This window comes from Fulvia fulva, chromosome 1 (genome assembly GCF_020509005.1).
Source record: "Fulvia fulva chromosome 1, complete sequence".
NCBI classification, from domain to species: Eukaryota; Fungi; Ascomycota; class Dothideomycetes; order Mycosphaerellales; family Mycosphaerellaceae; genus Fulvia; species Fulvia fulva.
In genome coordinates, this window is record NC_063012.1 from 1058403 (window position 1) to 1084536 (window position 26134).

The 26134-nt window shown below is 54.0% G+C and overlaps 11 protein-coding genes across 11 annotated transcripts; 5 read left to right on the forward strand and 6 right to left on the reverse strand.

The window, feature by feature from the left end:
* Window positions 1-308: 308 nt before the first annotated feature.
* CLAFUR5_00242 (rRNA-processing protein efg1) lies at window positions 309-1130 on the reverse strand (the record flags this gene model as incomplete). The annotated part of the gene is made up of 1 exon (XM_047899390.1): window positions 309-1130. The coding sequence occupies one exon, from the start codon at window positions 1128-1130 to the stop codon at window positions 309-311; it is 822 nt and encodes a 273-aa protein (XP_047757143.1).
* Window positions 1131-1345: 215 nt separating this feature from the next.
* CLAFUR5_00243 (uncharacterized protein) lies at window positions 1346-3877 on the reverse strand (the record flags this gene model as incomplete). The annotated part of the gene is made up of 1 exon (XM_047899391.1): window positions 1346-3877. One exon carries the CDS (start codon window positions 3875-3877, stop codon window positions 1346-1348), a length of 2532 nt encoding a protein of 843 aa, XP_047756118.1.
* Window positions 3878-4140: 263 nt separating this feature from the next.
* Window positions 4141-5379, forward strand: CLAFUR5_00244 (uncharacterized protein; the record flags this gene model as incomplete). Its single annotated transcript, XM_047899392.1, has 2 exons — window positions 4141-4143; window positions 4192-5379. The coding sequence occupies 2 exons, from the start codon at window positions 4141-4143 to the stop codon at window positions 5377-5379; spliced, it is 1191 nt and encodes a 396-aa protein (XP_047755444.1).
* Window positions 5380-5531: 152 nt separating this feature from the next.
* Window positions 5532-6689, reverse strand: CLAFUR5_00245 (NAD-dependent protein deacylase SIR4; the record flags this gene model as incomplete). Its single annotated transcript, XM_047899393.1, has 1 exon — window positions 5532-6689. The coding sequence occupies one exon, from the start codon at window positions 6687-6689 to the stop codon at window positions 5532-5534; it is 1158 nt and encodes a 385-aa protein (XP_047755445.1).
* Window positions 6690-7789: 1100 nt separating this feature from the next.
* CLAFUR5_00246 (uncharacterized protein) lies at window positions 7790-9681 on the forward strand (the record flags this gene model as incomplete). Its single annotated transcript, XM_047899394.1, has 3 exons — window positions 7790-8015; window positions 8102-9078; window positions 9130-9681. 3 exons carry the CDS (start codon window positions 7790-7792, stop codon window positions 9679-9681), a joined length of 1755 nt encoding a protein of 584 aa, XP_047755446.1.
* Window positions 9682-10762: 1081 nt separating this feature from the next.
* CLAFUR5_00247 (uncharacterized protein) lies at window positions 10763-12157 on the forward strand (the record flags this gene model as incomplete). Its single annotated transcript, XM_047899395.1, has 1 exon — window positions 10763-12157. One exon carries the CDS (start codon window positions 10763-10765, stop codon window positions 12155-12157), a length of 1395 nt encoding a protein of 464 aa, XP_047755447.1.
* Window positions 12158-12587: 430 nt separating this feature from the next.
* CLAFUR5_00248 (Clustered mitochondria) lies at window positions 12588-16593 on the forward strand (the record flags this gene model as incomplete). The annotated part of the gene is made up of 2 exons (XM_047899396.1): window positions 12588-12618; window positions 12710-16593. The coding sequence occupies 2 exons, from the start codon at window positions 12588-12590 to the stop codon at window positions 16591-16593; spliced, it is 3915 nt and encodes a 1304-aa protein (XP_047755462.1).
* Window positions 16594-17119: 526 nt separating this feature from the next.
* CLAFUR5_00249 (DnaJ subfamily C member 7) lies at window positions 17120-19292 on the forward strand (the record flags this gene model as incomplete). The annotated part of the gene is made up of 3 exons (XM_047899397.1): window positions 17120-17780; window positions 17841-19141; window positions 19194-19292. 3 exons carry the CDS (start codon window positions 17120-17122, stop codon window positions 19290-19292), a joined length of 2061 nt encoding a protein of 686 aa, XP_047757145.1.
* A 380-nt stretch (window positions 19293-19672) lies between these two features.
* Window positions 19673-20185, reverse strand: CLAFUR5_00250 (Organic hydroperoxide resistance protein; the record flags this gene model as incomplete). The annotated part of the gene is made up of 1 exon (XM_047899398.1): window positions 19673-20185. The coding sequence occupies one exon, from the start codon at window positions 20183-20185 to the stop codon at window positions 19673-19675; it is 513 nt and encodes a 170-aa protein (XP_047755915.1).
* A 2622-nt stretch (window positions 20186-22807) lies between these two features.
* On the reverse strand, window positions 22808-23188 carry CLAFUR5_00251 (uncharacterized protein; the record flags this gene model as incomplete). Its single annotated transcript, XM_047899399.1, has 1 exon — window positions 22808-23188. One exon carries the CDS (start codon window positions 23186-23188, stop codon window positions 22808-22810), a length of 381 nt encoding a protein of 126 aa, XP_047755914.1.
* Window positions 23189-23835: 647 nt separating this feature from the next.
* On the reverse strand, window positions 23836-25844 carry CLAFUR5_00252 (Lysine--tRNA ligase cla4; the record flags this gene model as incomplete). The annotated part of the gene is made up of 3 exons (XM_047899400.1): window positions 23836-25437; window positions 25492-25587; window positions 25662-25844. The coding sequence occupies 3 exons, from the start codon at window positions 25842-25844 to the stop codon at window positions 23836-23838; spliced, it is 1881 nt and encodes a 626-aa protein (XP_047755913.1).
* Between the last annotated feature and the right edge of the window lie 290 nt (window positions 25845-26134).

The window sequence follows — 26134 nt, forward strand, 5'->3', positions numbered from 1 at the left end:
CGCCGATGTGCCCTCCCCGAGGCGCAACGGCGACGTGCAAGATAGTCGTTATTTGATGAATTTGATTAAGACTTGATTAAGAAGCTGGGGGGACGTCGGCCAGCTGGGGGAAAGGGAAGTACGGAGGGGGATGGGTGGGCGAGTGGGTAGTGACAGCAGAACTAGGAGGCTACTGGATCTGGTGAGTTGGTCTCAGCACTTTTAGCGGAGTAACTTGGCGTGGCCCGGTATCTTCAATGCTTCATGGGTATCATGCAGTGCAAGGTGCAAACGCCACCAATGTTCTATTCTATCCATGTGTTGATTCCTCATTCGAAGAAACCACCACCACTCTCATCACCACTCTCATCATCGTTCTGCTGCTCCTCTTCCACCTGGACCTTCTTGCCCATCGCAGACCGGTCATCTTTCCTTTGCGTCTTCGCCGCCTTCTTGACCGACTTCAACTTCGTCCCTACTTTCTCCCCCTCGTCATCATCCCCCTTGCCATCCAACCTCCCCTCCCTCAAATCCCCCAACGTCCCCTCGTCCATACACCTCCTCACCCTCTCCCACATCGCAGAGTCTCCCTGCTTCTCCACTTCCTTCCCAGCAACACCCTTATCCTCCTCTTCCTCTCCTTCCTTCTTCCTCCGTGTAGGGAAGAGGGAGACATACTCCCACTCCAACGGCGCATAGTGCGCATAATTCACGTCAATCTCACACTCCTCCACCTTCCTCTTCAAGCCCTCTTTATTCTTTCCCTCCGCTTCCTTCAGCGCCTTCCTCGCCTTTTTTAACCGTCTCTCCGCCTTCTGTCGATCGAAGAATCGTATCTTATGGTACTTCCCAATCATCTCACTCCTCTTGCGTGCCTTTTCGGCAATTTGAAGGTCGCGAGTTGCGGTTTGGAGTTGACGCTCTTTCTCGACGCGAATATTGGCAGGGAGATCTTTGGACTTTTCCAGTAGGCGAGTGATGTTGCGCACTGTCTTCTTCAAGTCGTTGACGGTGTGGGCTTTTTTGAAGGAGTTTTTGCCGTGGTTCTCGGGGTTCTTGGGTTGAAAGACGCCTTGGTGTTTGGGGCGTTTCCAATGGGGGCGGGAGTCGTTGTTGGAGGAGGAGTCGGGGGCGCTGCGTTTGGTGGCCATTGTTCTTGGGGTGCGGTGTGAGAGGATTGGTGTAAGTGAGGGTGGAGGAAGTTCGAGATGTTAAAGTTGAGAAGTTCGGAGAGAACGAGTGGGGTCCGAATGTTCTGAGATAAGGAGAAATTGGTATAATAAAGCAAACACCAAGATTCGAGGGTATCTAGCGATCGTCATGTACATAAAGATCTCACATAGCATCATCAAATTCATATAGATCATCAGTGATCATCACCTCCTCGCTCCAGTTTATCGACTTTCAGAGTCATCGTCCTCTCCCACCCAATGCGAATGAACCTCCCCAGCGTCAACCAGAAGTGCCGACCGGCTTCATGTTCTCTGATTCTGCCTAAGAGTTCTGCTACTTCCTCTCTTACGTCCAGCCGAGGGTGGAAAAGACCTGTGCCTATGTACAGCAAGCCTGGCGTCTGACCGCTTGCGGCGCTGGTGGCCTTGTTCTCCCAAACGCCCATGGCCACGATCGAGAGGAGGTGACTGATTTCGGACTCCGTGTTGATGGCTTCACATATGGCGAGGTAGATGTTTGCGCTCTGCTCGTGTCCGAGTCGTAGCTTTGCAAGCTTATCGTGTAGGTGCTGTAGGTCCAGGTGCTTGATCGGGCGGTGCACGTAGAACGAGGCAAGATCTTGGATGAAGTTGTAGTAGCTGCGCGTGTTACGCCATCCTTCGATTCGAGTAGCATTGGCAGCCAATTCATTGTTTTTGGATTGTGCTGTTGGCCAGACGTAGCCGTGGCCGATGACCTCTGGCGCGAGCTCTTTGTGTGCCTCGGCGGGTGAGATAGGTGAAGCTGGGAAGTTGGTCTTTGGACTTTCCGGGTTGTGAATGTGCAGTGCACTCGCACCATAAACTGTCTCCTCGAAGCTCGAAGCAAGCCGAGTGAACTTCACTACCCACTTGCGGAACTTGCCACGAATGGCATTCTCGCCATGTCGCTCATTGATGGCAGCAAGCACACTCTGCATGAAAGCCCCGTCACCAGTGGCATCGCCTGTCATACTGCCCGAAGGAGCGCTGTTACCACCCAGCCCTGCAGACAGACTCGCTCCCGCCGTAACCAAAGAACTAATACCACCAGCTGCAACACTATTGGTCTGGTGGGTGTTCTGGTGGAAGAAGACCACGCCTTCAGTCAGGGGAGCTTGTTCGACTTTGTTAGATATTCGCATCTTCCCTGTACTCAGATCGCAGAGGATGTCCCACCATTCTGTCTTGTTGGCAAAAGCAGGGTTCGTCACACCAGCGATGAATCCAGGGACTCTCAGAAGATCGTCAATCTTGGTCAAATCAGTGTAGGGAAACGCGTGTCTAGTAAACCCGCGTAGCATGCCACCCGATGCCAGAGCACATGCTGCCAGTACTGCTTCAGCTACCTCCGAACTGGGAAGGTTGTGGCCCAGGAAGATCACCCGCTTCTGCGTGAGTAATGCATTCAGTAGCACGATAATTGGATGCGTATTAGGTCCAGATGTTGTCAAATGAGGATGTGTAGGGTTGAAGGGCGTCGGTGAAGAAGTGTGAGGTGTGCTGAATGTTGTAATCAATTTGACCAAGCTGAAGTCGCCGACTGTTTCTGGACTGACTGCCGTAGGGATCTTGACCGGTACAGGTACATTTGCATAGTTGATCACACTTTCGAATTCGTGAGTGTCACGAGGTAGGCCGTATCGAGTCTTCGACTGTAGCTGACCGGTACTGGTCTGATCTATCGCGGGCGTGACGGCTTCTGTCTCTTCTTTCTCGGCCATACGTTGTGCTATCATGGCCTCAAACTTCTCGAGAAAAAGGTCCTTGGTATCTGTCGCTTGCAGGATGAACTTCTCGTTGAGGTTCAGCCGAGGCATGAGAGACAAGTCCATGCTGTTCACAGCTTCGTACAGGCTGGCCAGAGTGTCGATCATGGGATTGGCAAAGTACTGTTCCAGTGCCAGCAGAAGCAGGGGCTTGTATATGTGCAAGAAAGAATGCCTCGTGCAAATTGCCATGGCTTTTACGATTGCACCTCGCTTGATAGTGTTGTCGTGCTTGGTGTTGACCAAATTGAGCACATAGACCAGAGGGGGGCCGTCAGGACTGCCGTCATCAGAACTGTCATCGCTGTCGTCTCCCGAATCTTCATCGTCCTCGTCCTCGTCCTCGTCCTCGTCCTCGTCCTCGGGCAGGTCCTCGCCGGCTTCAATTGCTTTCCGTCGCCTCCTCCTCCGTCTTCGTTTCGCGTCTGGGTCTTGATCTTCCTCTCCGCCGGCGTCTTTGTGTAGAAAGAATATGGTCCAGTCTTGGCTTCGCACATGAGCTTGATCTGGTAACATCAGCTCAGCAAGCATATGTTCGTCTCCTCCAACGGGTCCTGGGTACTGATGCTCCATAATGCTACCCCGATCGATGTCGAAGGAGGCGACCAATATGTACTCGACATGGTTTTCTGTGCCGCCGGGAGGGTACTGCGACTTCACCGGCTTCACTTTGCGTTGTTGTGGGCGCTTTTGCGGTGAACGAAGCGCGTTGGGCGCGGGAGTGGGTCCATGTTGAGAAGATCGATAGCTGGTGCCACTTGACTTGTGTGAAGCGTTGGAGAGTGTGTGTCTATGTTGCGCGACTGCCAGACTGCCAGAGTCGCCCTGTGTCGAATGCGATCCAGATCGTTGTGGGAAGGAGTTGAGTGAAGCGTGTCGTCTTGACGCCGTGCTGCCAGTCGAGTTGGTCTTGGGCCGATGTGGTAGCACAGTTGCCATTGTATGATCGGCGCGACCTGCGCATGTATCGTGTCTATGTCAGACTATGGGCAGCATTCACTTCGCGGTGCACTTGATGTTCTTGAGAGTGAGACCTCTCCCCACGATTGCGATACAATCCCTGTCTGCCCCTGCAGGCTGCAGAACGATCACCCGGCAGACCTTCCAACTTCCATCCTTGGGTTGTCGTTGCTGTTTACCCATCCAAACAGCGACATCGCGAAGACCATTTCCAACATCTCCAGCACTGCTAGAACAACATCATGGTGAGTGCTCCTAGTCGTCGTCTGCTCTTCTGAAGCTAATGTATACAGTCGTCGCGACCCTCGCCCTTCGACAGCGCCAACGCGCGACAGTCGCCGTTCCGCCGACAGAACAGCGCGTCGCCAGCAACAGTACGAGGAGGAACACCAGGATCCTCGCCGACGAAAGCGCCTTCAGCATTGTCACTGTCGCCTACCAAAGCGAGCAATCTATCACCAGAGAAGACCAGTCCATTCGTCCGACGACCGAGCCAGATCAACACCGAGCGCCCGTCGAGCCCATTCGCACGACCTTCGAGCAGCTTGAGCATACCCACATCTCCCTCTAGACAACCGAGCAACTCAAGCTACAATGGAGCGCCGCTCAGCCCACGTCCTGCTTCTCCCATGCGACTGCCAAGCATCTCTCCAGCACCAGAAGAGCCCGACACACCCACAATCCTCCCTCCCGCCTCGCCTTCACGATTCGACGGAGCGAAACCATCATCTCACACTTTATCCGAAGAAGACTCGCCTCCTCCACCAGAACCATTTCAAGCACCAACTGTAGTACCCAGTCCAGCCATGCTCCGGCCATTAGCCCAAGGAACAGAAACATCCTCCACAACAGCCACAATCAAACAGCCTATCTTCACATCTCAGCCCGTGAAGAAATCACCCACAATGCCAAAACTCAACCCCATCGGTGGAGGCGGAGGCGCATACGGACACGTTCCACAGTCGCTCCTCCACAGCATGCGAGAGTCTTTCGAGGTACTGGACAGTAACAACACAGGCGGCGTCACAGCAGCCTCAGTCTCAGAAATGCTGGGCCAGATGGGCCTCGAGAACACGCCAGCTGCACTGCGAGACTTCTTCCCGCCTAACGTAACTGCGCAATTCAATCTTGCGAGATACCTAGACGTTCTGTCAGGACCATTAGCGGACCTGTCGCAACCAGACGAGCTACGCGCAGCATTCGAGGCTTTTGATGTGGACGATAGTGGACAGATCGATGTTGCAACACTCAGAGATGCGCTGCTTCACACTGCCCCTGAGCCAGGAGAGCATATGATCCGACTCAGTGAGCGCGAATTAGATGGTATTCTGGGAGATTTCACCGGACGAAGAGCATTCGGATCAAAGGGCATGAATGCTTCCAAGGCGAAGGGGGACGTTTTCAGGTATCGGGATTTCATGTCGAATATCAGCGCCGGTGGTGCGCAAACCGAGGGCGGAGAGGCTGTCATGGCTTCGTGAAGTTGTGTGAACGATGTTCATGCGTTATGTATATGTACAGGTTCTAGATGATGCATTGGTTCTGTGATCCCGGCCACGCTGGCCATGCTTATGCAAATAATGGTACATTACTCATAGATCTCATCGCATCTCGTTCCAATCTATCGCATTCGTCACATGCGTGCCCACGGCGCCGGCTGGAAAGACCTCTCACTCCTCAACCGACCCTGCGCGCTCTGCAAAGCCTCAACCAAGGCCGGCAGCGTCTCCTCCAAAGGCAACGCACACCTCACACCCTCAGCGCCATCAGTTCCCATCGGCACATCCTTGAAAAAGTTCTCCTCCCCTCTGACCCCTCCTTGATTGACAGCCGCAATAGCCTTCCCCTGCTCCTTCGCCCTCTTAACAAGTCTCCACGCAGAGTACGTCGCCAGCGAGGACCCCAAGACCAAAAGCCGACTCGCCTCATCCACTGCGTGCTCGACGTCAAGTTTGACCTGGTTGGGGATGGATTCTCCGAACATGATCACCGCAGGTTTTAAGATACCTGCTGTGGAGCCAGTAGCCCAGGCGCCGTCGTCGGTGGTCTGAATTTGATCGTTGAGTTCCGTGTTGGCGAGACATTTGGGACAGGGTGGGTATCTGAATGTTCCATATTCCACGCCAGGGACATCGACATCTCCATCCGGGTTCGTTTTCAAGCCAAGTTTCCTTCTTTCCGCTGGGTCTTCTGTAGAGAGTGCGCCGCTTTCCAGCATTTCTGCCAAGAACGCAGACCAGGAGGGATTCATCCGCGAGAGGTCATCCTGAAAGGCGTCGCGGCTATACTCGCTTCGACATGTGAGGCAGACTGTGCTGCGGAGGTATCCGTGTAGTTCCAGCGTTTTGAGACTGGGGTGTGCTTTCGGATGGAAAGAGTCGACATTCTGGGTGACGACTTGGTCTACATGACCCAGCTCTCCTAGCTGGCCAACGGCATAGTGTGCTAGGTTTGGTTTCGAGCGATGAAGGGTCGTCCAGCCCAGGTACGAGCGTGCCCAGTATCGTTTTCGCGCTTCGTGGGAGGCGGAGAACTCGTGGAAGTAGATGGGTCGGTAGGTCTTGTTTAGGGTGTAGGTGCCATTTGTGCCTCTATAGTCTGCGAGGCCGGAGGCTACCGATATGCCTGCGCCAGAGAGGATGAGGGCCTTGCCATTGCTATTGTCGTTGTGTCGCGTTGCAGACAGGAAGTTGTGCAGTGCTTCGATGGCGCCAGTGAGGTTTGCTGCGGTGGGTGGTATTACCGTTGGGCTGGGTAGAGGCGCTGTGTAGGGTATGCGCATCAATGGCATGGCATTACTGCCATGAACGATGGAACAACGGCAGGTCTCTCATGCCTGCTGCAAAACGTTGAAGCTATGCCGAGTCGTTGTCGTCACTTGCCGGAATTGCTTGGCCGGCTCTAGCGTGCCAATTCAGTGGTAATGATAGCCCGTGCCGTCTGTAGGCAGTGTAGGGCTCCTCGCTTGTGCCTGGAGGCTGTTCGGCAGAAATGGATAGAGTCGAGCCGTTACCTGTAGCCCCTTATGCTGATCTGAGCGATCGGCTCTCACTCCGATCAGAGAGACTTCTCGTTCTGCTTCGTATGATGTGCTGTGCATCGTTGGACACATTTCATGCACTGCCGATATTGGCTCACGCATCTTGGAACAACCGGCTGCTGTGCTCCCGGATGCACGAGAACATCACGTCGCCGCACGAGCCGAGGTGCTCCAGAACGACAGGGCCTGCTGCCGACAGCCATCCCAGTTCCCAGATCGCGCTTCCAACTTCTCATACTGCGGGCCGCTTCCATATGTCATCAATCTTATTGCTGCAATAGCATGCCAACCTTCTTACAGGCAGAGCCAACCCGGGCGCTTGTTGGACCACGTTGTTGGGAAGGTCATGGCTTGCGGCAAACCTCTTGTGGCGTGAGTGGTGGTCCCGATAGAATTGGGGCTCATCTATTAAGATCCAGGATCATTGCAGCCACCCGCCTCTAGTCGCAGCAACTCGCACGAGATCCAGCCCGCGGGAGGCAGCGCGAGAATGCGCTTCGCTAGGATCTGTCGAAACGATACGCCGACGTGCGGAGGGTTTCACACCTCAGCCGTGTACCTGCACTTCCTGGCAAACAAGCCTCCTTTGCGCTTCATCGTCACACTCTGTGGCGGCCATTGATCATGCTCGATCACGAGAGCAATTTGGCCGGAAGTAGTTCAAGGACGAGGTATATCTGATGCATGTACGCTGTGCCATGTGCGACTAGCAATCCAGTAGGAAGCAAAGCCAAAGCCAAAGCCTGTAGGCGATGATGTGCCTACTGCGGTCTGTCCCTTTGACTTCCTCCTCCCCGTCTTGTGCCGCTCATAACGTCCACCTATTCGGGCAGAGCCTCGAGCGCTATATCATGGCTGTCCGAGCTCAACATGACAGACTGCAGTCCTCCACCCGCCTCGACATCGTAACCACCATGCTTGGCCCACGAAGGAGTGCTGGCGATGTGTCGAAGCAGAATGCCAGGATGTTTGGTCTGCGGCACGATAGTCTGCTTTCGAGCGTGGACGATCGGCATAGTCGACGCTTAGCAGAACAAGCTCCTGTGCGCCACGATATAACTCCGAGGACTAGCAGAAGTAAGTCCATACCATTCTATCGTCATTGCAACTACCGTCGAAGGTGTTGCGGGTATAGATTAAAGATGCTAAAGGAAAGCTCGCAGAACCAGTTGCACCATCTGGCCGTTATGGAGTTTCAGCGCGAGAGAAAGAGCTGCCCCCAATGCCTTCCGCCGCGGTCGAGCAGCAGCAAAATGCAAGCACGCCGCCCACAACAAAGGCATGCTCGCCACGTTCCAGCCCTCCCTCGAAGCTCACACTGCACAGCTCGAATGGCTTCACAGCACTTCCAAGCCCAGATTTGAAACAGCGAATATGTGACACTCGTGCAAACAGTACCGCCACGCTTATACAGGTACCACTCGATAGCCGGGAGCCGATTTCACCGACACCCACCACTCCTTGGACCATGGGCAACAAACCATCGAGCATCGGCGGCGGCAGTCCGACACCTGACGACGAGTCCAATCACAGTGTTATCCGTACTCACACCAGGCGTGGCTCCAAACAGCATGTGTCGCGGAAGGGCTCGTTCGGAAACGTCTTCAAGCGCATCGACAGCAAGAGCCCACTGCCCCGCGATGTCACGAACAGTGTCATGTCCATCTTGCATCCGAGCGGCACCCACAAGAAGACCGACAGCTGCGCGTTAGAAGACGATGCCGCCGACGAGAGCGCGCCTGCCAACCCGTTCCTGGACCAGCCGGAACACCACGATACCCGGTACCCTGACAGCTCGAAGGTGAACTCGACGTCGACCACGACCATGACGGAGAGCAAAGCAGAGTTACCCCTGAGTGCTGGGACCACGATCCGCCACCATAGGTCTGAAGATCGATTACACTCAAGCAGGTCTCAACTCGATGGAGCGGACGACACCAAGGACCTGCCACCTCTTCCACCTTCGGAGGATGAAGTGCTATCGCCAACACTGCCTGCACCTTCACCTTTGCCGGAAGACAGCCCGCACAAGTATGGCCTGAGAGATAAGATTGACACGCCAGAACCACCGAAAGAGGCTGTTCAGGAACTCTCCGTCGCGAAGATGCGACGGAAAAGCAGTGGTCTGGAAATCTTCAACGTATGTCCAAGTCGCCAGCCAATCATTCAGGTCTAGCTAACACAAACCCAGGAGGCAAAAAGCTTGCAGTCTGCACAGTCGTTCCTCAACGGTCTCAGCACAGCTCGAAGACGAGCCGAGTCTCAGATTGAAATGAGGACCACCGATATGACCGACTCGGCATATACCACCACCACAAGTGGCACAACAAGACCGGCCTCGTCACATCCATCCTCGTCACACGCGCGATCAAAGTACAAGGACAGCGATGGTCGTCGGGAAGGGAAGCAAATCAAGTCATCAGGCTTTGCGTATTGTCGCCCACTGACCCTCGCCCAAACCAAATGTTGGCGTGGGCACAACAAGCTGCTACCAAGTCGGAACAAACACGCTCCTGTCGAATGTGCAGTATGTCACATTGACCACGATGGAGATCACTTCAGCTGCTCCTGGTGTGCGATTAGGATGTGCATATACTGTCGCAAGGACTTTGCTGCTCGTGGCATGGTGGCGCTGAAGGAGCGTATACGCAAGGCTGAGCTTGGTGATGCCGAGGACTCCGCGACAAGCTCGAGTGAAAGCCTGCCGGTGCTGATGGTCACTCCCAGCACAAGCTTCGAATAGGAACAGAAGCTGGCCAACGCTTATGCTTGATGATTACGGACACCACGAGGAGACTTGGCGAAATTGGAGCGAGATGTGTTAAAAGCCGGCTGATATGTTTAGCAAAGGATTGTCGGCAGATGATGCGCCAGGATACTTTTGTTTGGAGGAGGCATTATACCCGCTGTACGCGACAACTCGATGTACGTTTAGGAACTGTTGTTTATACTGGATTCATCTGCAGAGGCTGGTGCCTTCGGCATTACGGCATATGATGCATTCGTTCATTCACTCCGTTGCGTATTACTCGTGTTCGTCGCATGGGAACCGAGCTCACACAAGCCCTGCGCCACATTTCCCCACGCTTTCGTCCGATTCGATGTGCCTGGACACTCCCCTCGATACTTCCCCGGACCCCAGCTCGCCGGCCTGACCCCACTTACCCATCAAGATTCTAACCAAAACCTCATCAATATCAAATATCTTGCACGTCACCGTTGTGCCCACGAGTGCGCGGAGAACAAAGATGCTAGGGTGTCTTCAAAGCGCAATATGAAGTTGTAGTACAGTAGTAAAAGTGTTAATTAAAGTGTAGCCAAATCGGCGAGCTGGGGTCAGAGGAAGTGCTGAGGGGACACTCCTCGAGCGACGCATCTCCCCCAATGCCAATGCCAGCAATTGCACTGCCCAACAAAGCCTCCAGGGGTCATGTCGGATTCTCAGCATTTCGGTAGCATGCGCGTATATCCTCTCACGACAAGGATGCGTTGGCTGACAAACGGCGTACTTTTCAACACGCTTCCGAGATGCTGAGAAGCCTAAATGGCCCCTGTAGATGTTACATTACGTGACACGTCGCCGCCTCTACGGACTATCATCGCATCGCTATACTGGACCGCAGCGTCATGGTAGGCAGCGGGAAAGCGCACTTGAGACACGGACGTTCATAACCTTCTTTCGACGTTGCGAATCAGTGATTGTCGTTGGCCAGTACTACTCCAAGACTTGGACGATCCCTTCGCCTTCACCTTGGCACTACGAGTGGTACATGTACCTTCTACGACGAACAGAAACAGATCACATCAATATTTCATCATAGACTATGGCTTCATCAACAACGCCATCTTCGCCGACGGCAGGCCGACGACGAGGCACATCGATAGCCAGCGTTACACAAAGCATAGTCACGACTGCCGGGAATGTCCTCAACAGCGACCCTCCGCCCGGATTCCTGGCCGCTACAGCAGAGATTGCCAGTCAAGCGCCGACAATTCCAGAGATCAGGAGGAGTAGCACGGGAGAGTTGTCAGGAGGGAGGAGACGCAGCTCAAGCGGGACAAGGAGACTATCGCGCGGATCGAAAGACGTGAAGAAAGCTCAAGAGCAGGGAAACAATGCGAATACACTTTCGACGTTTCCTGCGCTGAGCGAAGTGCCCTCGCACCTGAGTAGTGTGCCTTCAGACGCCCGGACGAATGCGATCGCGCCGAAACCGGTCGATGACAGTCAAACACTTGGCTGGACATCCGACGATTCGAAGCAGGAATCCAACGAAGTACGTCCACTCGACAATAAGCACAAAGTCTATGCAAACGGCTACGTACCTCCACCCAAGCTCCCATGGACAACATCGACCGTGATTGGCCTCAAAGCATTCTGGAAATGGTTTTTGACCCCCTTCGGCTTCCTTGTCACTCTCTATGGCCTGAACGTGGTAGCATGGGGTGGCATGCTCTTCCTACTTCTGTGCAATGCAAGTCCGGCAATGTGCTGGACCTCAGATGGTCAAGGCGGCAAATTCTTCGACTGCAACGACATCAATTCGCCGCGCAGAAAGTGGATCGAATGGGATTCCCAGATCCTGAACGCTCTATTCTGCGTGACTGGGTTTGGACTGGTACCGTGGCGGTTCCGGGATCTGTACTACTCACTCTGCTATCGGTTCACTAGCGAAAGTAAGCAAGGAAGAGAGAAGAAGATGTATGGACTGCGAAAGCTTGCGGCTCATTATCGTAGCTGGTATCGCCTTCCTGGGTCAGAGACCTTGGATGCTATCGTAAAGCCGGATGAGGTTTTGGATTCTGATCTGCGGCTACCATTGCCAGCTTCGAAGAGACCTAACGATCCTCCTACTGGTGAGAGAGCGCCGCCCACACCCATCTGGAAGGTCGACTTCTTCATCTGGTGTCAAGTGTGGAATACGTTCTTCCAGTGCTGTCTGTGTGGCTTCATGTGGGGACTGAACCGACACGACCGACCTTCATGGTCTACTGGTCTGTTCGTCGCATTGGCATGCGGCGTTGCTGGAGTCGGAGGGCTCGTATCCTTCTTGGAAGGCAAGAAAGTGAAGCGTATTGAGGGTGTTCTACCTTCTGCTGCGGTACAGAAAGTCCTGGCTGCGAGACATGACCCCGAGCTAGGTCTACAGCAGACACGGACGGAGCAGGAATCGATACACGTGAGGCAGGAAAAGAGTGGAAATGAAGTCCACCAGTAGCTTGGAACATCCAACAGCTTGTTTGTGTTTAGCGTAGGCGTCTCGGCATATCGGGAAATGCTGCAGCAAGAACAGCAGCCTTGTACAGTTGGTTCAACACCAAACCGAGACTGCATCAAGAAGAGATCACGATCTTGTATCAACAACGTCGCCTGACATTGCCGTAGACAGTATCTTTCTTGTCCGTATTCCCTGTCAGCCGAATTGTCCCGAAGCAGCTCCCGTCCAAAGATCAGCGAACCTTATTTTTGCGGGTGTGCAGAGACTCCCGGCTGGAGTTTTGTGTCTTCTACATCACCACACTTCTGTACAGTATCGCCGTGTGTGTTTGTAATAGTAGCTTCTTTTCGTCGGGTGTGGCTTCATTCATCTTCATTTCGACCAGCGTATCGCGCGCGGACAGCATAGCAAAGTCGACGATCAAGCAAGCATGGCTGCCGGTAATGACGCCGTGACAAACAGTACGTCCTTTGCCATTGGCTTAGAGCAAATTGTCCAGACGAGGCTGCGATCATCATTGATTGATAGGTTACCGAGACTGACATCAAATAGCGACTGGAAACGCACCAGCATCAAGCAAAACCGAAGCAAACGGCGCAAACGAAGCTCACGCGCCACCAGAGACGAACGGCACATCGACCAACGGATCCTCCGACGATGCGACAACGGCTCAGGAAGATGGCGAGGCAGCAGGGCAGCCGGTGGATAATGTCTTCCAGCTTACCATCAAGCTGCCTCATGCGCCAGGGCAGACACAGATAATGGTGTCCAGTCAAGAGCAGGTGCAGGACATTCGCCAATCAATTGTGGACACATCGCATACTTTCCAGTACTCTTGCTTCCACCTCGAGCACAAGGGCAAGCGCATCAACGACTTTGTTGAACTGTCAGAGGTCGAGGACATTGTGGCAGACCCAGTATGCACGCTGGTGGAGGACCCATACACCGAGGCGCAGGCGCGGATGCATGTTGTGCGCGTGAGGGAGCTCATCGGAGCTGCTGGAGATAGGACAGACCTGGTGACTGGAATCGACGCGGGCACCAGCTTGTGCGATAGCGTGGAGCTTCCTAGCAGCAACAGCAAGGACGATGGAACCAACCCAGTGAGCCAGTACGATCTCAACGCGCCAGGATCGATATCCACTCTGCTACCGCGTCAGCGAGAGCCTGCGCCAAAGACTGTGAAGAGCATATCACTGTCAGTCTGGAATCCTCCTCCCTACAACCTGCGAGACCGAGGCCACCTGCTCTATCTTCAGGTCGTGACCAACGAAGGCGAGCAGCACTACATTACCTCGCACGTCTCTGGCTTCTACGTCAACAAGTCTACGAACAACAAGTTTGACCCTGCACCACGCAGCTCACCCAAATCTGCTTCAGAGCACTCTCTCATCAACCTCCTTGCCAAGATCTCACCTTCTTTCGATGCGTCGTTCAGGCGTCTGCAAGAGTACAACGGCCAGAGAGATCCTTTGGCTTCGTACCAATTGTCGAACAGCATTCCTGCAGCACCTTGGCTCGTGTCGCCTTCGACTGTTCAAAACCACCAAGCTGATCTTACACGAACTCAGGAGGCGTATCTGCTTGCTGGAGCTGAGAATGCAGAGACTCTTCGTGACTGGAACGAGGAATTTCAATCGACCCGGGAACTGCCTAAGGAGACTGTCCAGGATCGGGTATTCCGCGAACGACTTACCAGCAAGCTCTTCGCCGAGTACAACGAGGCCGCTGTACGTGGTGCATGTCTGGTCGCAAGGGGTGAGGTCCAGCCTTTGAACCCTACCGAGGCGAGGGACGCTCAAATCTTCGTCTACAACAACGTCTTCTACTCATTCGGAGCAGACGGTGTTGGCACTTTCGCCAGCGATGGCGGTGACGAAGCAGCACGCGTTGCTACAGGTAAGGATGTGCAGGGTGTCAAGGCTGTGAACCAACTTGACATCAATGGCCTCTTCACACCTGGTACCGTTGTCGTCGACTACCTCGGTAAGCGTGTCGTTGGTCAGAGCATCGTTCCAGGCATCTTCAAGCAGCGAGAACCTGGTGAGCACCAGATCGACTATGGAGGTGTCGAGGGTAAAGATGTGATCGCGACTCACAAGTCATTCGTGCAGCCCTTCAGCGAGCTTAGTAAGGCTATGCGCGTGAAGAAGCATGCGGTCTGGGACAAGGAATTGAAGAAGCATGATCTCGAAGCCAGTGTAGAGACAAAGGGTCTGCTTGGTACTGATGGACGCAAGTATGTGCTCGATCTTTACAGAGTTACACCACTGGACGTCGCATGGCTCGAGAAGCACCGAGGAGACGACCAGACAGACGAGAACCGCTACCCACACCGGATGACAGTGCTGCGATCGGAGCTTGTTGATGCTTACCGGATCGTGAAGATGCGGGAGTACGTGTCTAAAGAGTTGGAGAAGAAGCGAGCCGAGGAGGCACAGGCCAGTGCCGGTGCTGAGAAGTCGCTCACACATGGAGATCACGAGAAGGAGGCAAACGGCGACGCCGTTGCTAAGAAGGATGACGAAGAAGAAACGAAGCCAGCACAGCCAGAGCAAGAGACTGTGGACGTTTCGGGCTTCTCCTTCACCCTCAACCCAGATGTCTTCAGCGGACAGCAGCCTCAATCAGAAGAAGAGAAGGCGGAATGGGAACAGGATGAGGCTTTGGTACGCACAGTGTGCGAGTACTTAACAGCTGAGGTCATCCCACGACTTGTCCACGACCTACAAGAAGGCGATGCAGGCTTTCCAATGGACGGTCAAAGCATGGTCCGGGAAATGCACCGACGGGGTATCAATGTTCGCTACATTGGTGAGCTTGCTCGCCTGTGCGCCGAGAAGTCCGACAACAAGAGATTGCAAGCTTTGAAGCAGGTCTGCCAGCAAGAGATGGTGGCACGAGCTTTCAAGCATATCCTCAACAAGCAGCTTCGCAAGCTGCCACCGTGCTTCGCTCAAAGCTGCGTTGCGCACTACCTCAATTGCCTGCTTGGTCGTGAGCTCAACGGCTCTCCAAAGGCCGAGACTGAGGAAGAGCTCAAGAGCTTGTACCCAGACGTGTCGTTTGACTACGAGAAGGAGACACCAGAGGCGCTGGACAAGGAGATTGGGCGGCAAATATCGCTGCGATACCGCTACGAATTACAGGACAGCCTTGTACAAGCTGGCAAGCAGTTGCAGATGTTGCGTGAGTTGTCGAATAAGCTCGGCTTCCAGTTCGAAGCGAAAGAGTACGCATTTACGAAGGAGCACCAGCTTGAGTCTAAGGACTCTTCGGAGTCCCTCAGTGTGCCGCAGACCAACGGTACGCACGCGACAGCCGATGGTGGCAGAAAGAAGAGAAAGAAGAAGCAGGCAGATAAGTCTCCAAGCCGTGCTGCTGCATCTACACCAAGGCTGGCACCTACGACCTTCCGCCCGGACAATGTCTTGAACATCGTGCCCATGGTGAAGGAAGCATCGCCGAAGAGTGTCCTCGCCGAGGAAGCGCTTGAGGCTGGTCGTATGAGCATTCAGCAAGATCAGAAGGAGCTTGGCCAAGAGCTGCTCCTCGAGAGCTTGAGCTTGCACGAGCAGATCTACGGTATCCTGCATCCGGAAGTGGCTCGTGTGTACTATGCATTGTCGACGATGTACTACGGTTTGGACGAGAAGAACGCAGCAGTCGAACTTGCCAAGAAGGCTGTGATTGTGTCCGAGCGCACACTTGGTGTGGACGATGCCGAGACAGTGTTGGCGTACCTCAACCTCAGCTTGTTCGAGCACGCTATCGGCAACACTAAGAACGCTCTTGCGTATGTTAAGCATGCGCTGGACCTGTGGAAGATCGTCTATGGTGTTCGTCACCCAGACTCGATCACCACTATCAACAACGCTGCCGTGATGCTGCAGACTTTGAAGCAGTTCCACGAGTCACGGCTGTGGTTCGAGGCATCGCTAGACATCTGTGAGGACGTTGCTGGCAGACAGTCCATCAACACTGCAACGCTATTGTTCCAGCTTGCACAGGCGTTGGCACTGGACCAGGATCCAAAGGCTGCGGTCGCCAAGATGCGTGAGAGCTACAGCATCTTCAAGGCTGAGCTTGGACCGGAGAACCAGAACACCAAGGAGGCCGAGATGTGGCTCGAGACTCTCACACACAACGCTGTGAACCAAGCCAAGCAGGCGAATATCCTCCAGAACCGCCGCGTCTTGCTTTCCAGGAACGGCAGGACGTCACGAGTTGCTATGGGCACGAGACCACAGCCTCCGGTAGGCCAGACAGCTGCAGCACCTGCCGTGCAGACTTCAGCATCGACATCATCAGGCAGTGGCGGCATCGATCAGCGCAATCTGGATGAACTGCTCAAGTACATCAACGGTGAGAGCAGCAAGCAGACGACGCCGAAGAAGAAGCCAACGAACCCGAAGAGGAGGCAGCAGAAGGCTTAAGAAGTTTTGGACGCTTGCTCTTAGACGCTTGGTATAGTTTGACAGCTCTCGACTCGAGTATGCTTATTTGTGGTTATGACGAGGCATTCAATGCATGGTGATACAAAAAGGAGGGCCGGAAGAGAAGCGTGGATGTAAAGTTTTGTTGCACATGTTCGATCACCACTCTTGGTTAGATACTGTAAAGTATGTACTATATCATGTCTGTACAGTCTATATTATGTTCTCATCACTTGTACATCATAGTCCTCACATTCACTTCGTTTAGACGAAGCACGTGAGGCGTATCCAGAAGCTTCCATAACGCAAGATAAGATTTTCGCTACTGAGTCTATCGGGCTAGTGTGGTGGGACCCTGCGTTCCGAACCACACCAAGTGTTAAACTGAACGTCTCTTTTTGCTGTGCTACCAGGGATTGCCCAGCCGTATTGTGCCACATTCTGCAGAGCGGCTCTTGGTGCACTCCAGGCTGAGCGAGGATTTCGAGACTTTTGGTTTGCCGGCGGGAAGTGACTAAGTGCACATATGCCGTTTCCCTTCACCAAGAAGAGGTCTTCCAACAACCCCATCTCACCCGCGGAACACCCACCACCACTCCCGCCCAGTACCCCGCCGCCATACCACTACCACGACTCCCGGAGTTCATCGCCGGAGAAGAGTGACGCTGCGGCCAAGGAGAAGAAGAAGTCGGCAAAGTACCGCGAGAAGGATAACAAGCAGCTTCGGCCCAAGACGCAGCAGCGATTCTCCTGGTCCACTGCGTCACGCCGATCCTCCAGTTTCGACCACGACGAGCACCCGCTGAATCTTCCGCCAGACGAGTTGCGCCGCTTGAGCCAACTCTCGCACAGCCGCAGTATGGCTAGCAGGGCGGAGTCGTATGAGGGTGGAGTGCCCGTTGCCGAAGACCCAATGGAGGAGACTACACCAGCGCCAGAGACGCCGGGCTCTTTCCCACAGACAAATGGCACGGGCAGTGCTGCTATCAACGGTGTCAATGGCGACCACGGCGAGCAGCAGCAGCAGCAAGGTGACCAGCGGCCAACACCTCCACCCCACCGGACGCCCAAGAGCCCTTCACCACAGCTGGAGATACGGGAAGCGGACGCCGAGGCCTTCAAGGCTGCGGGCAACAAGCTCTACAAGGCGGGGCAGTATGGCAGTGCCATTGACGAGTATACCAAGGGTGGGTACTATACAGACGTTGAGTGGTGTGGCACACAGAACTAATGTGACTCTCTCCCAGCTATCGAAGCGAACCCAACATCGCCGACCTACCTGTCCAACCGAGCAGCAGCATACATGGCCGCCAACATGTTCGTACAGGCATTGGAAGACTGCAAGCTGGCAGACGAGCTGGAGCCCAACAACCCCAAAGTGCTGCACCGAATGGCAAAAATTTACACTTCGTTAGGACGACCGCAAGAAGCATTGGAAGTCTACGATCGGATACAGCCACCAGCGACAGCAAAGGACAAGGCACCGGCACAGGTCATGCATCAACATTTATCACAGGCTCAGGAGAGCTTAGAGGGCGGCACAAGCGGGTCCATGGTGCTCTTTGCGTTGGATCAGGCCGAGAAGGGACTGGGATCGAGCGTGCAGCCACCTAGGAAGTGGAGACTGATGCGTGGTGAGGCTTACCTCAAGATGGGAACAATCAACAGCTTGGGAGATGCACAGAACGTGGCTATGTCGCTACTCCGATCGAACAACGCAGACCCTGAGGCACTGGTACTGAGAGGGAGAGCACTTTACGCACAAGGCGAGAATGACAAGGCACTGCAGCACTTCCGACAAGCGATCTCGTGTGATCCAGACTACAAAGACGCTGTAAAATACCTCCGAATGGTACAAAAGCTCGACAAGATGAAGGAAGAAGGTAACACCCACTTCAAATCAGGCCGCTACCAACGCGCCATCGACGTCTACAACACCGCCCTCGAAGTCGACCCCAACAACAAAGGCACCAACTCCAAAATCCTCAACAACCGCGCCATGTGCTGGACCCGCCTGAAGCAATACCAAAAGGCCATCGAAGATTGCGACCGCGCCGTCCAGCTCGACCCAACCTACACCAAAGCCCGCAAGACCCGCGCCAAAGCGTTGGGAGAGAGCGGCGACTGGGAAGAAGCCGTCCGCGCATACAAGAAGATTGCAGAGGATCAACCCGAAGAACCAGGCATCGCGAAGGAGGTCCGAAACGCCGAACTCGAGCTGAAGAAGAGCAAACGCAAGGACTATTATAAGATTCTAGGTCTGGAGAAGGACTGCAGCGAGACGGAGGTGAAGAAGGCGTATAGGAAGTTGGCAGTGGTGCATCATCCTGATAAGAACCCTGGCGATGCCGAGGCGGAGCATCGGTTCAAGGAGATTCAGGAGGCGCACGAGACGTTGATTGATCCGCAGAAGAGGGAGAGGTATGATTCAGGAGTGGATTTGATGGAACCTGGTGAGGGTTTCGGTGGGGGAGGTTTCCCTGGGGGAGGTATGGGTGGCATGGGTGGAGGGATGGGAGGGATTGATCCGGAGATGTTGTTCAATATGGTGAGTGGAGTTCTGAAACCACGTGGGGATAGTGATGCTAACGACTTTACAGATGAATGGTGGTGGCGGCGGCGGTGGATTCCGCTTCGCACAAGGAGGCGGAGGTGGTGGATTTGGTGGTCAGCGAGGTGGTTTCAGTCCTTTCGGATAGAATCCATTCGCTGACCGCACGGGGCCATCGGGACGAGGTTGAAGATCGAGTCCACTCGATTCGAGACGAAGATGTACTGCTCGCAGTACTGTACAGAAGGAAGCGAATTGCTGGGCTAGCGTTTTCGAAAGCATCACTTGCATGATACAGATAGACTGCATGATTGCTTTGAAGGAAGGACGAAGGATGCATGCATGCATTACGGCGAGGAAGTGTTATGAAAACTTTGGATAGCACCATACGATGTACCCATACCCTTCGGCTCGTTGATAGCATGTATCTTCTCAACCAATAATGATTCGGTCGTACCAGGATCTGCTCTATATCTGTACACGCTGACAGCATCCGCATACGACTCGATCCAGACCTCTACCCAATCCTTACTCAACAGCCACCTCAATGTTGGTAGTAACATTGCCCTCAGTAGCCCTTGAGTACGGGCACACAGTCTTCGTCTTCTCCACCAACTTCTTCAGATCCTCCAACTTAATGTCCTTGCCCGTAATCTTCATATCCACACGAATACCCAGATCCAGCTTCTTCAAGTCGCCAATGAGGTGCACGTCAGTCTCGATAGTGCTTTCGGGGTTCTTGAGGCCGAGAGATGGTGCTGTGGCACCCATGGCGCCTTGGAAGCAAGCACCGTAGCCTGCTGCAAAGAGCTCCTCGGGATTGGTCTTCTTGCCGTCGCCGCCGAGGTTGGTGGGCATGCCTAGGTCGAAGTCGAAGTGAGGGGATGTGGCGTGGCCTTGACGACCGCCGGTTACGGTTGCTTGGGCGGTGGTGAGAGGTGCGTCGGAGCTCCAGTTAAGGAAGCGCTTGGTTGGTGGGGTGAGAGTGGTGAGACGTGGGGCGCTGCGGAGGAGCGGGCGGAGGGTGCGGATTGATGCCATTGTGGTGATAGTGATGTGGTGAATGCTGAAGAGCTTGTGGTAGTTGGTGAGGGTGTTATTTGTTGTGTTTAAGGAGAAATAGAGTGAGCTCGAGGTTGGTGTGCCTGAGAGCTCTTCACAAGCCGGGGTGTGACGTCGGTGCGGCATTGAGTTTGACCATTGACCTCTCTTGTGACCGACTCGTGACGAGGGTCTTCACCCATATTGTCATCACAAATCTGTTCACATCAGTCGCGCAGCGCGCTCGCTTCCAGCATTGCAGGGTGAGCGACTAATTTATGGGAGATATACCTCGATGTCGATGTCGATGAATTGGCCAAGGCGACGCGGCGGCTCGACAGCAGCTCGCAGAGATCGGAGCAGGGGATGTTAGGGACGACTTACCAGGTTGTTTGCGGCATTGAATACCACACAGATTATGCTGTTTGAAATTTGGGGGATAGACGCGACACCGATGAGGCACCAGCGTCATATTGTTGGAGGTTGGAGGATAGACGCCACACCGATGTGGCACCAGCGTCGAGTATTGTTGGACTTTGGCGATAGAAGCGTTGCCCAAACGGCAACAGCTTCGAGTGTTGTTGGAGACAGGACCGATGGCAAGACTGCACCCCACAGATTCCATCTTGGCTGACTGAGGCCACCGAAGGTGGCGGAACCGCTGGCAAGAATCTGCGCATGTATGACCAGAAGAGCCGTACGCGCAAGCTCATTCATGGGTAGCTCCACGTTGTCGAGATGTTGGGTAAATTGATTCCACGCGGGGATGGATCATGAAAAGTTAGCTTGTGTTGAGAATAAACCAGAGCTGAATCTTAGTATTGATATATAGTGGCAGGGACGTGGTCCCTACCACACAAACCCGAAGGTGAAGTGGCGGCTGTAAACTTGCAGGAGCCTGTCACTTTTTGTTTGGCCAGGAGCTGGAGCGAGGTTGAAGATGCATCTCGCGTCTCGGAATGATCTTGATGATGTGAAACGCCCGCTGATGGCACGGGTGGTGGGAGAGGTGCCTCTTCAGGCCCTTGAAGACGAGCTGGAGCAATGGAGGTGTGATTGGCATAGTGTCTCGTCATTGACGTTGGCGTTTTAGGTGGAGGTCCTTCGTAGGAGCCTCGGGAGTCGAGCTGGAGCAAGATGCGCCTTGCGTCTCGATGGTAGACGGGATCTGAGAGGCTGGAGTAGTGCCAAGCACATTGGTGCTATACCTCAGTCTTGAAGGGTGGTGGAAGAACGCGCACGTAAGTGGCTGAAGGAAGAGGCAACGTACGCGAGGGTACGGCCAAGTGTTTGGAGAAGCTTGCACGAGCGTGGTGTGCCTTCTGGTTGCCGAAGGAGGCGACAGTCATGGACAAACCTCCGGTTGTGAGCTGGAGCGACGCGAGTGGCGAAGTCGACGCGTCTCGATGTTGTCAGAGTTGAAGTGGTAGAAGTCGGTTACCTTGCGGGCCCCCAGAGTGGTGAGCTGGCACAGCGATGAAACCTGCGGCTCGCGCTTGTCGGAAGATGGTGAACTGCGCCTTACAGACGGCATGGGGAAGGAAGCTGCTTCAGGAACGCAGCTGCTGACCAAATGGTGGACTGTAGCATATCCAGCCCTGGCCACTGAACATACGAGATGTGCCCCTCGAATGCGAATGGCAGGCGACATGCGAGGGGTCGACTGTCTTGGTCAACAGCTCTGTGAGCTGCTTGCTGTTGTATTTTGATAGGCAGACGTCCGAAGGTCGGCCACCGGAAACGAAGAGTAACCGGGGTAGTATGCGTCTCGTAGAGACGACATTGGAGAAGGAGCTGCACCGGCCGCTGATGAAAGACAAAGCATGGCCACGACACCCCAGCCCTAGCCTCTGAGAATTGTGTCTACTGCACACGCGAATGGCAGGCGACATGTGAAGCAAAGAAACCCAAGCCCTAACCGCCAGAGGTAACGCTTCCACACGCGAATGGTAGGCGACGTGTGGAGGCCGATCAGTGGTGTCTTCGTCAACAGTTGCGGGAGCCGCTTGATTGGGATGGTGTCCACGCAAGGTGGTGTGTTGAGAAGCTGTAGCCCCTTAAGGAGGCTTGCATAAGACGGACGGATACCACCCGCCTCGGTGATGTGAGCATGAGCCGTACGTGCACGGCGTCTCACTGTAGTCAATCAATCTGAGAGGTTACGTTAGTATGTGTGTCTTGCGTGTTGCAAGATCTCTGGTAGCTGCTGTCGGGTGCTGATCGCTGGTGGTGTTGTTGGTTGGTGGTGGTTGTGTTGTTGCGAAAAAAGTAAGTGAGCTTCGTGAAAGAAGAATCATTCCTTATGTGCGTTTTCACACGGAAGGTGCGGGAAGCGCCGTTGGCATGTGAAGATCATGCAGGCTCACAAAGAGATGACAGCTCATACACGACACTATGGAAGCGCAGACTCCGCGATCTAGTGCAGCCTATGGACAAGCATGCCGCATCTCAAATATTGAGGCTTCACCGCACTATCTTCCTCAGCAGTCCATGAGCTCGAGCTGAATACAAACCAAGAAACCACAATCCTCTACACCACCAAAGACACCAGACCCATGCAAGACCTCACCATACCCATTGCCCTCGTTTCTTCTGCCCATACTTGTCATTTTGACCCCACTCTCAGGCCTGAGCAGTATACATAATCCCACGTCCCTCCCCCTTCAACCCCATACACCCCCTATACTCCGTGCTAAAATACTGCGTATCATTTCCTACCACACACTCCCCCGTCGCAAACACTGTCAAAAGTCCATGAATCGGTGGCGCATACACCTCCATAGATGCGAAGCCGGAGGGTACGGGATAGCAGGTTCCATTGACGAGGCTGGTGGGCGTGCTGCTGGTGAGGGTTGAGCAGTGTGCATCTGTTGAGAGCGAGATGCCGAGCGGCTGGGGCGCAGGTGGTGATGAGTATGATGGTGGTGCTTGTGCTGTCGGAGCGGCTAGGGTGAGGGAGGTCAGTGTGGCGAGAAGGATTGTGGTGGTGGTGAGGGAGAACATGTTGTGCTTTCTTGTGTAGGTTTGTGATGTTGCCGGTCTGGTGATAATTAAGTGCGGATGGTAGTTGATAGTCGATTGTGTGAGCGTTTGTGTTTCGATCGTTCAGTGTTTGCTTGAACTGTGGCCACTCACGATGAAATGTATCTAGATGCCCTTATATACTCAAGAACTACCTGCATCGGACAAAGGAGAATAAACTTTCTGCCGAGTAGCTCACCATCGTCACATATAGTTCAGATTCGTGGTACTATTCTCGAGTCACAAGTGTCGTCACACCGGTACACTGTAGCATCGCATGTCCAGCAGAACTTGTTGTTTGTACGACAATCTTGAAAGGATCAAAGGGATCTACTGACGCTACCATGTCTTGGCGCGGTTCGTGGTTGAGCTTGACGGAGGTTGGACCTATAGGAGTGCGGCTGAGGTCAGCCTTGCAGATCACGAATCGCTTTACATGACTGACAATCGCCGTGCTCCTGCAACACGTGAGGTGAAACGTCTTGGTGGTCATGATTTGCTGCCATTGGTTCTACGCTGAGCGTTTCCTCCAGGCTGTTGAGTTTCGGAAGTGCGCGATGCAGCTAATACTCCACTATTCCATGCCTTACGTTCCGTTCATCTTAGCGTGAGTTGTAGGTCCTCGTAGCCTACTTGTGAGTGACACCCTCCACTGGGATGGGTTCCACGCCAGCTACCTCCGCAGCCTTTGGCTGGTGCGGCTTGTTGACCTCATCCTTCATGAATGGGAAAGGAAGCACTTCCTTGATGCTGTAGTTGTCGGTCAAGAACATGCACATACGATCGATGCCCATACCCCAGCCACCGGTAGGTGGAAGACCGAATTCCATCGAGCGAAGGAAGCCCTCATCAATATCTGGCACTTCGTCGTCGCCCTGTGCCTTCTGGCGTGCCTGCTCTTCGAAACGGAGACGCTGGTCGAAGGGATCGTTCAGCTCGGTATATGCGTTGATGATCTCCTTCTTGCAGACGAAAGCTTCGAAACGCTCGCAAAGACCGCTCTGCGATCGGTGGTACTTGGCGAGAGGGCTCATGAGTTGTGGGTGTCCGGTGATGAAAGTTGGGTTGATGCACTTCTCCTCGATGAACTCGCCGACAAGCTTGTCTATCATGCGAGCGTTGGTGAGAGGAGGCGTACATGTGATACCAGTCTTCTTCAGCATGCGCTGTAGGAATTGGTTGCTCTCATCTGTGTGAAGCTGGTCGCCAGGTGGGAACTTCTCGCCACAGGCTTCCTCGAGAGCTGGAATCATCTCAACCGACTTCCATGGCTTGGCCCAGTTGACGTCGTATACCTCGCCAGTCTGGGTGGTGTACTTGGTCTGAAGGCCGCCAGTGACTTCCTTGACCATGCCCTCGACAAGCTCTTGGGTACGGTCCATGACGTCGTAGAGATCGGTGAACGCCTCGTAGTACTCGCAAGTTGTAAACTCGGGATTGTGTGTAAGATCGATACCCTCGTTACGGAACTGTCGGCCAAGCTCGAACACTCTGTGAATGCCACCCACGACCATCTGCTTGAGAGGAAGCTCAGTTGCGATTCGAAGAGCCAGCGTCATGTCCAGATCATTATGGTGTGTGTTGAAAGGCTTGGCCGTAGCACCACCTGCAGACTTGAGGAGGATCGGGGTCTCGATCTCGAGGAAGCCGTTCTTCCAGAAGTACTCTCGGACGTATCGTGTGATGTCTGACCGTGCCTTCATAACCTTGACAGTCCTCTTGTTCATGATCAGGTCCAAGTGTCTGTTGCGGTAGCGCTCCTCTTGGTCCTTGAAGCCGTAGTGCTCTGATGGGATCTGGTGAAGGCATGGTGCGAGTAGGGTCACTTCTTGTGCAAAGATCGATAGCTCGCCTGGGTTGTCCTCTCTCTTTGGGTTCGTCCGGCCTGGGAAACCCTTCACGCCAATGATGTCTCCACGGCGTAGGATATCGTGCTGCTCTGCAAATGGGACGCTCGATGTGCTGTTCTGGTTCTGGGCCATGATCTGAATCTCTGCGCCATCGACTGCGACTTCGTAGAAACGGAGGTTCTCGCCCGCGGCACGGATGTTGTAGATACGGCAGCCAATGCTGATGGTCTTGTCCTCGACCAGTTCGCCCTTCTTGAGATGGCCATACTCCTTTTCGAAATTCCGTAGATCGTAGTTGACAGAGAACTTGTGTGGGTAGGGGTTCGGCGAGTTGTTTTCCTTCATGTGCTTCACGGCCCTGGATCGAAGTTCGAAATATTGCTAGGCAGGATCATAAGTATGAAGACGCAGAGAGTCACTAATCCAGGTACTCACATTAGGGTTGAGTTGCGACTCATCCCCAGCGTCCGCCTTCTTCTTAGCTGCCGGTGGTGCTTGTCGCGTCGCCGCAGCCTCTGCCTTCTTTGCTTCCTAAGAGTGTGTCAGCATAACTCTTCAGACTATGCTTGGTATGCCTTCGCTATTTCCGCGCGTATGTCGCGTACCTTCTCTCGCGCCTTCTGCCTCTTCTTGAACTCGGTCTTGGACACCTTCTCTCCAGTCACTTCGTCCAGAACCAAGTTTGGCTGGGAAGATTCGCCCGTCGCGCCAGTAGTGAGCTCGGAGACCTTGTTGGTAACATCGTGAACTGCATCCTTGACCGCATCGGCGGCCTGTTGTGCTGCCATGTTTGCTATACACGCGAGAAGTCGGTCAATGGCTGTGGCTGGCGACCATAAATCTAAATTCTGTGCCTGCAGTCATAGCTTGGGCGAGAGTCATCGAGGGGATTTGGCGGGGCATGAGATGTTAGTCAAATATTGATTCCATCACATCAAATATATATGAGTCTGAGCTCAGTCACTTCATTCACATGCTGAATCACATGGAGTACTTCTACCAGTGTCTGTAGCACGGCAATTGTATGCAAGCATCTCTGCTGCACTAGCGGACCAGCTATCATTGCTGTCCTCCAGGC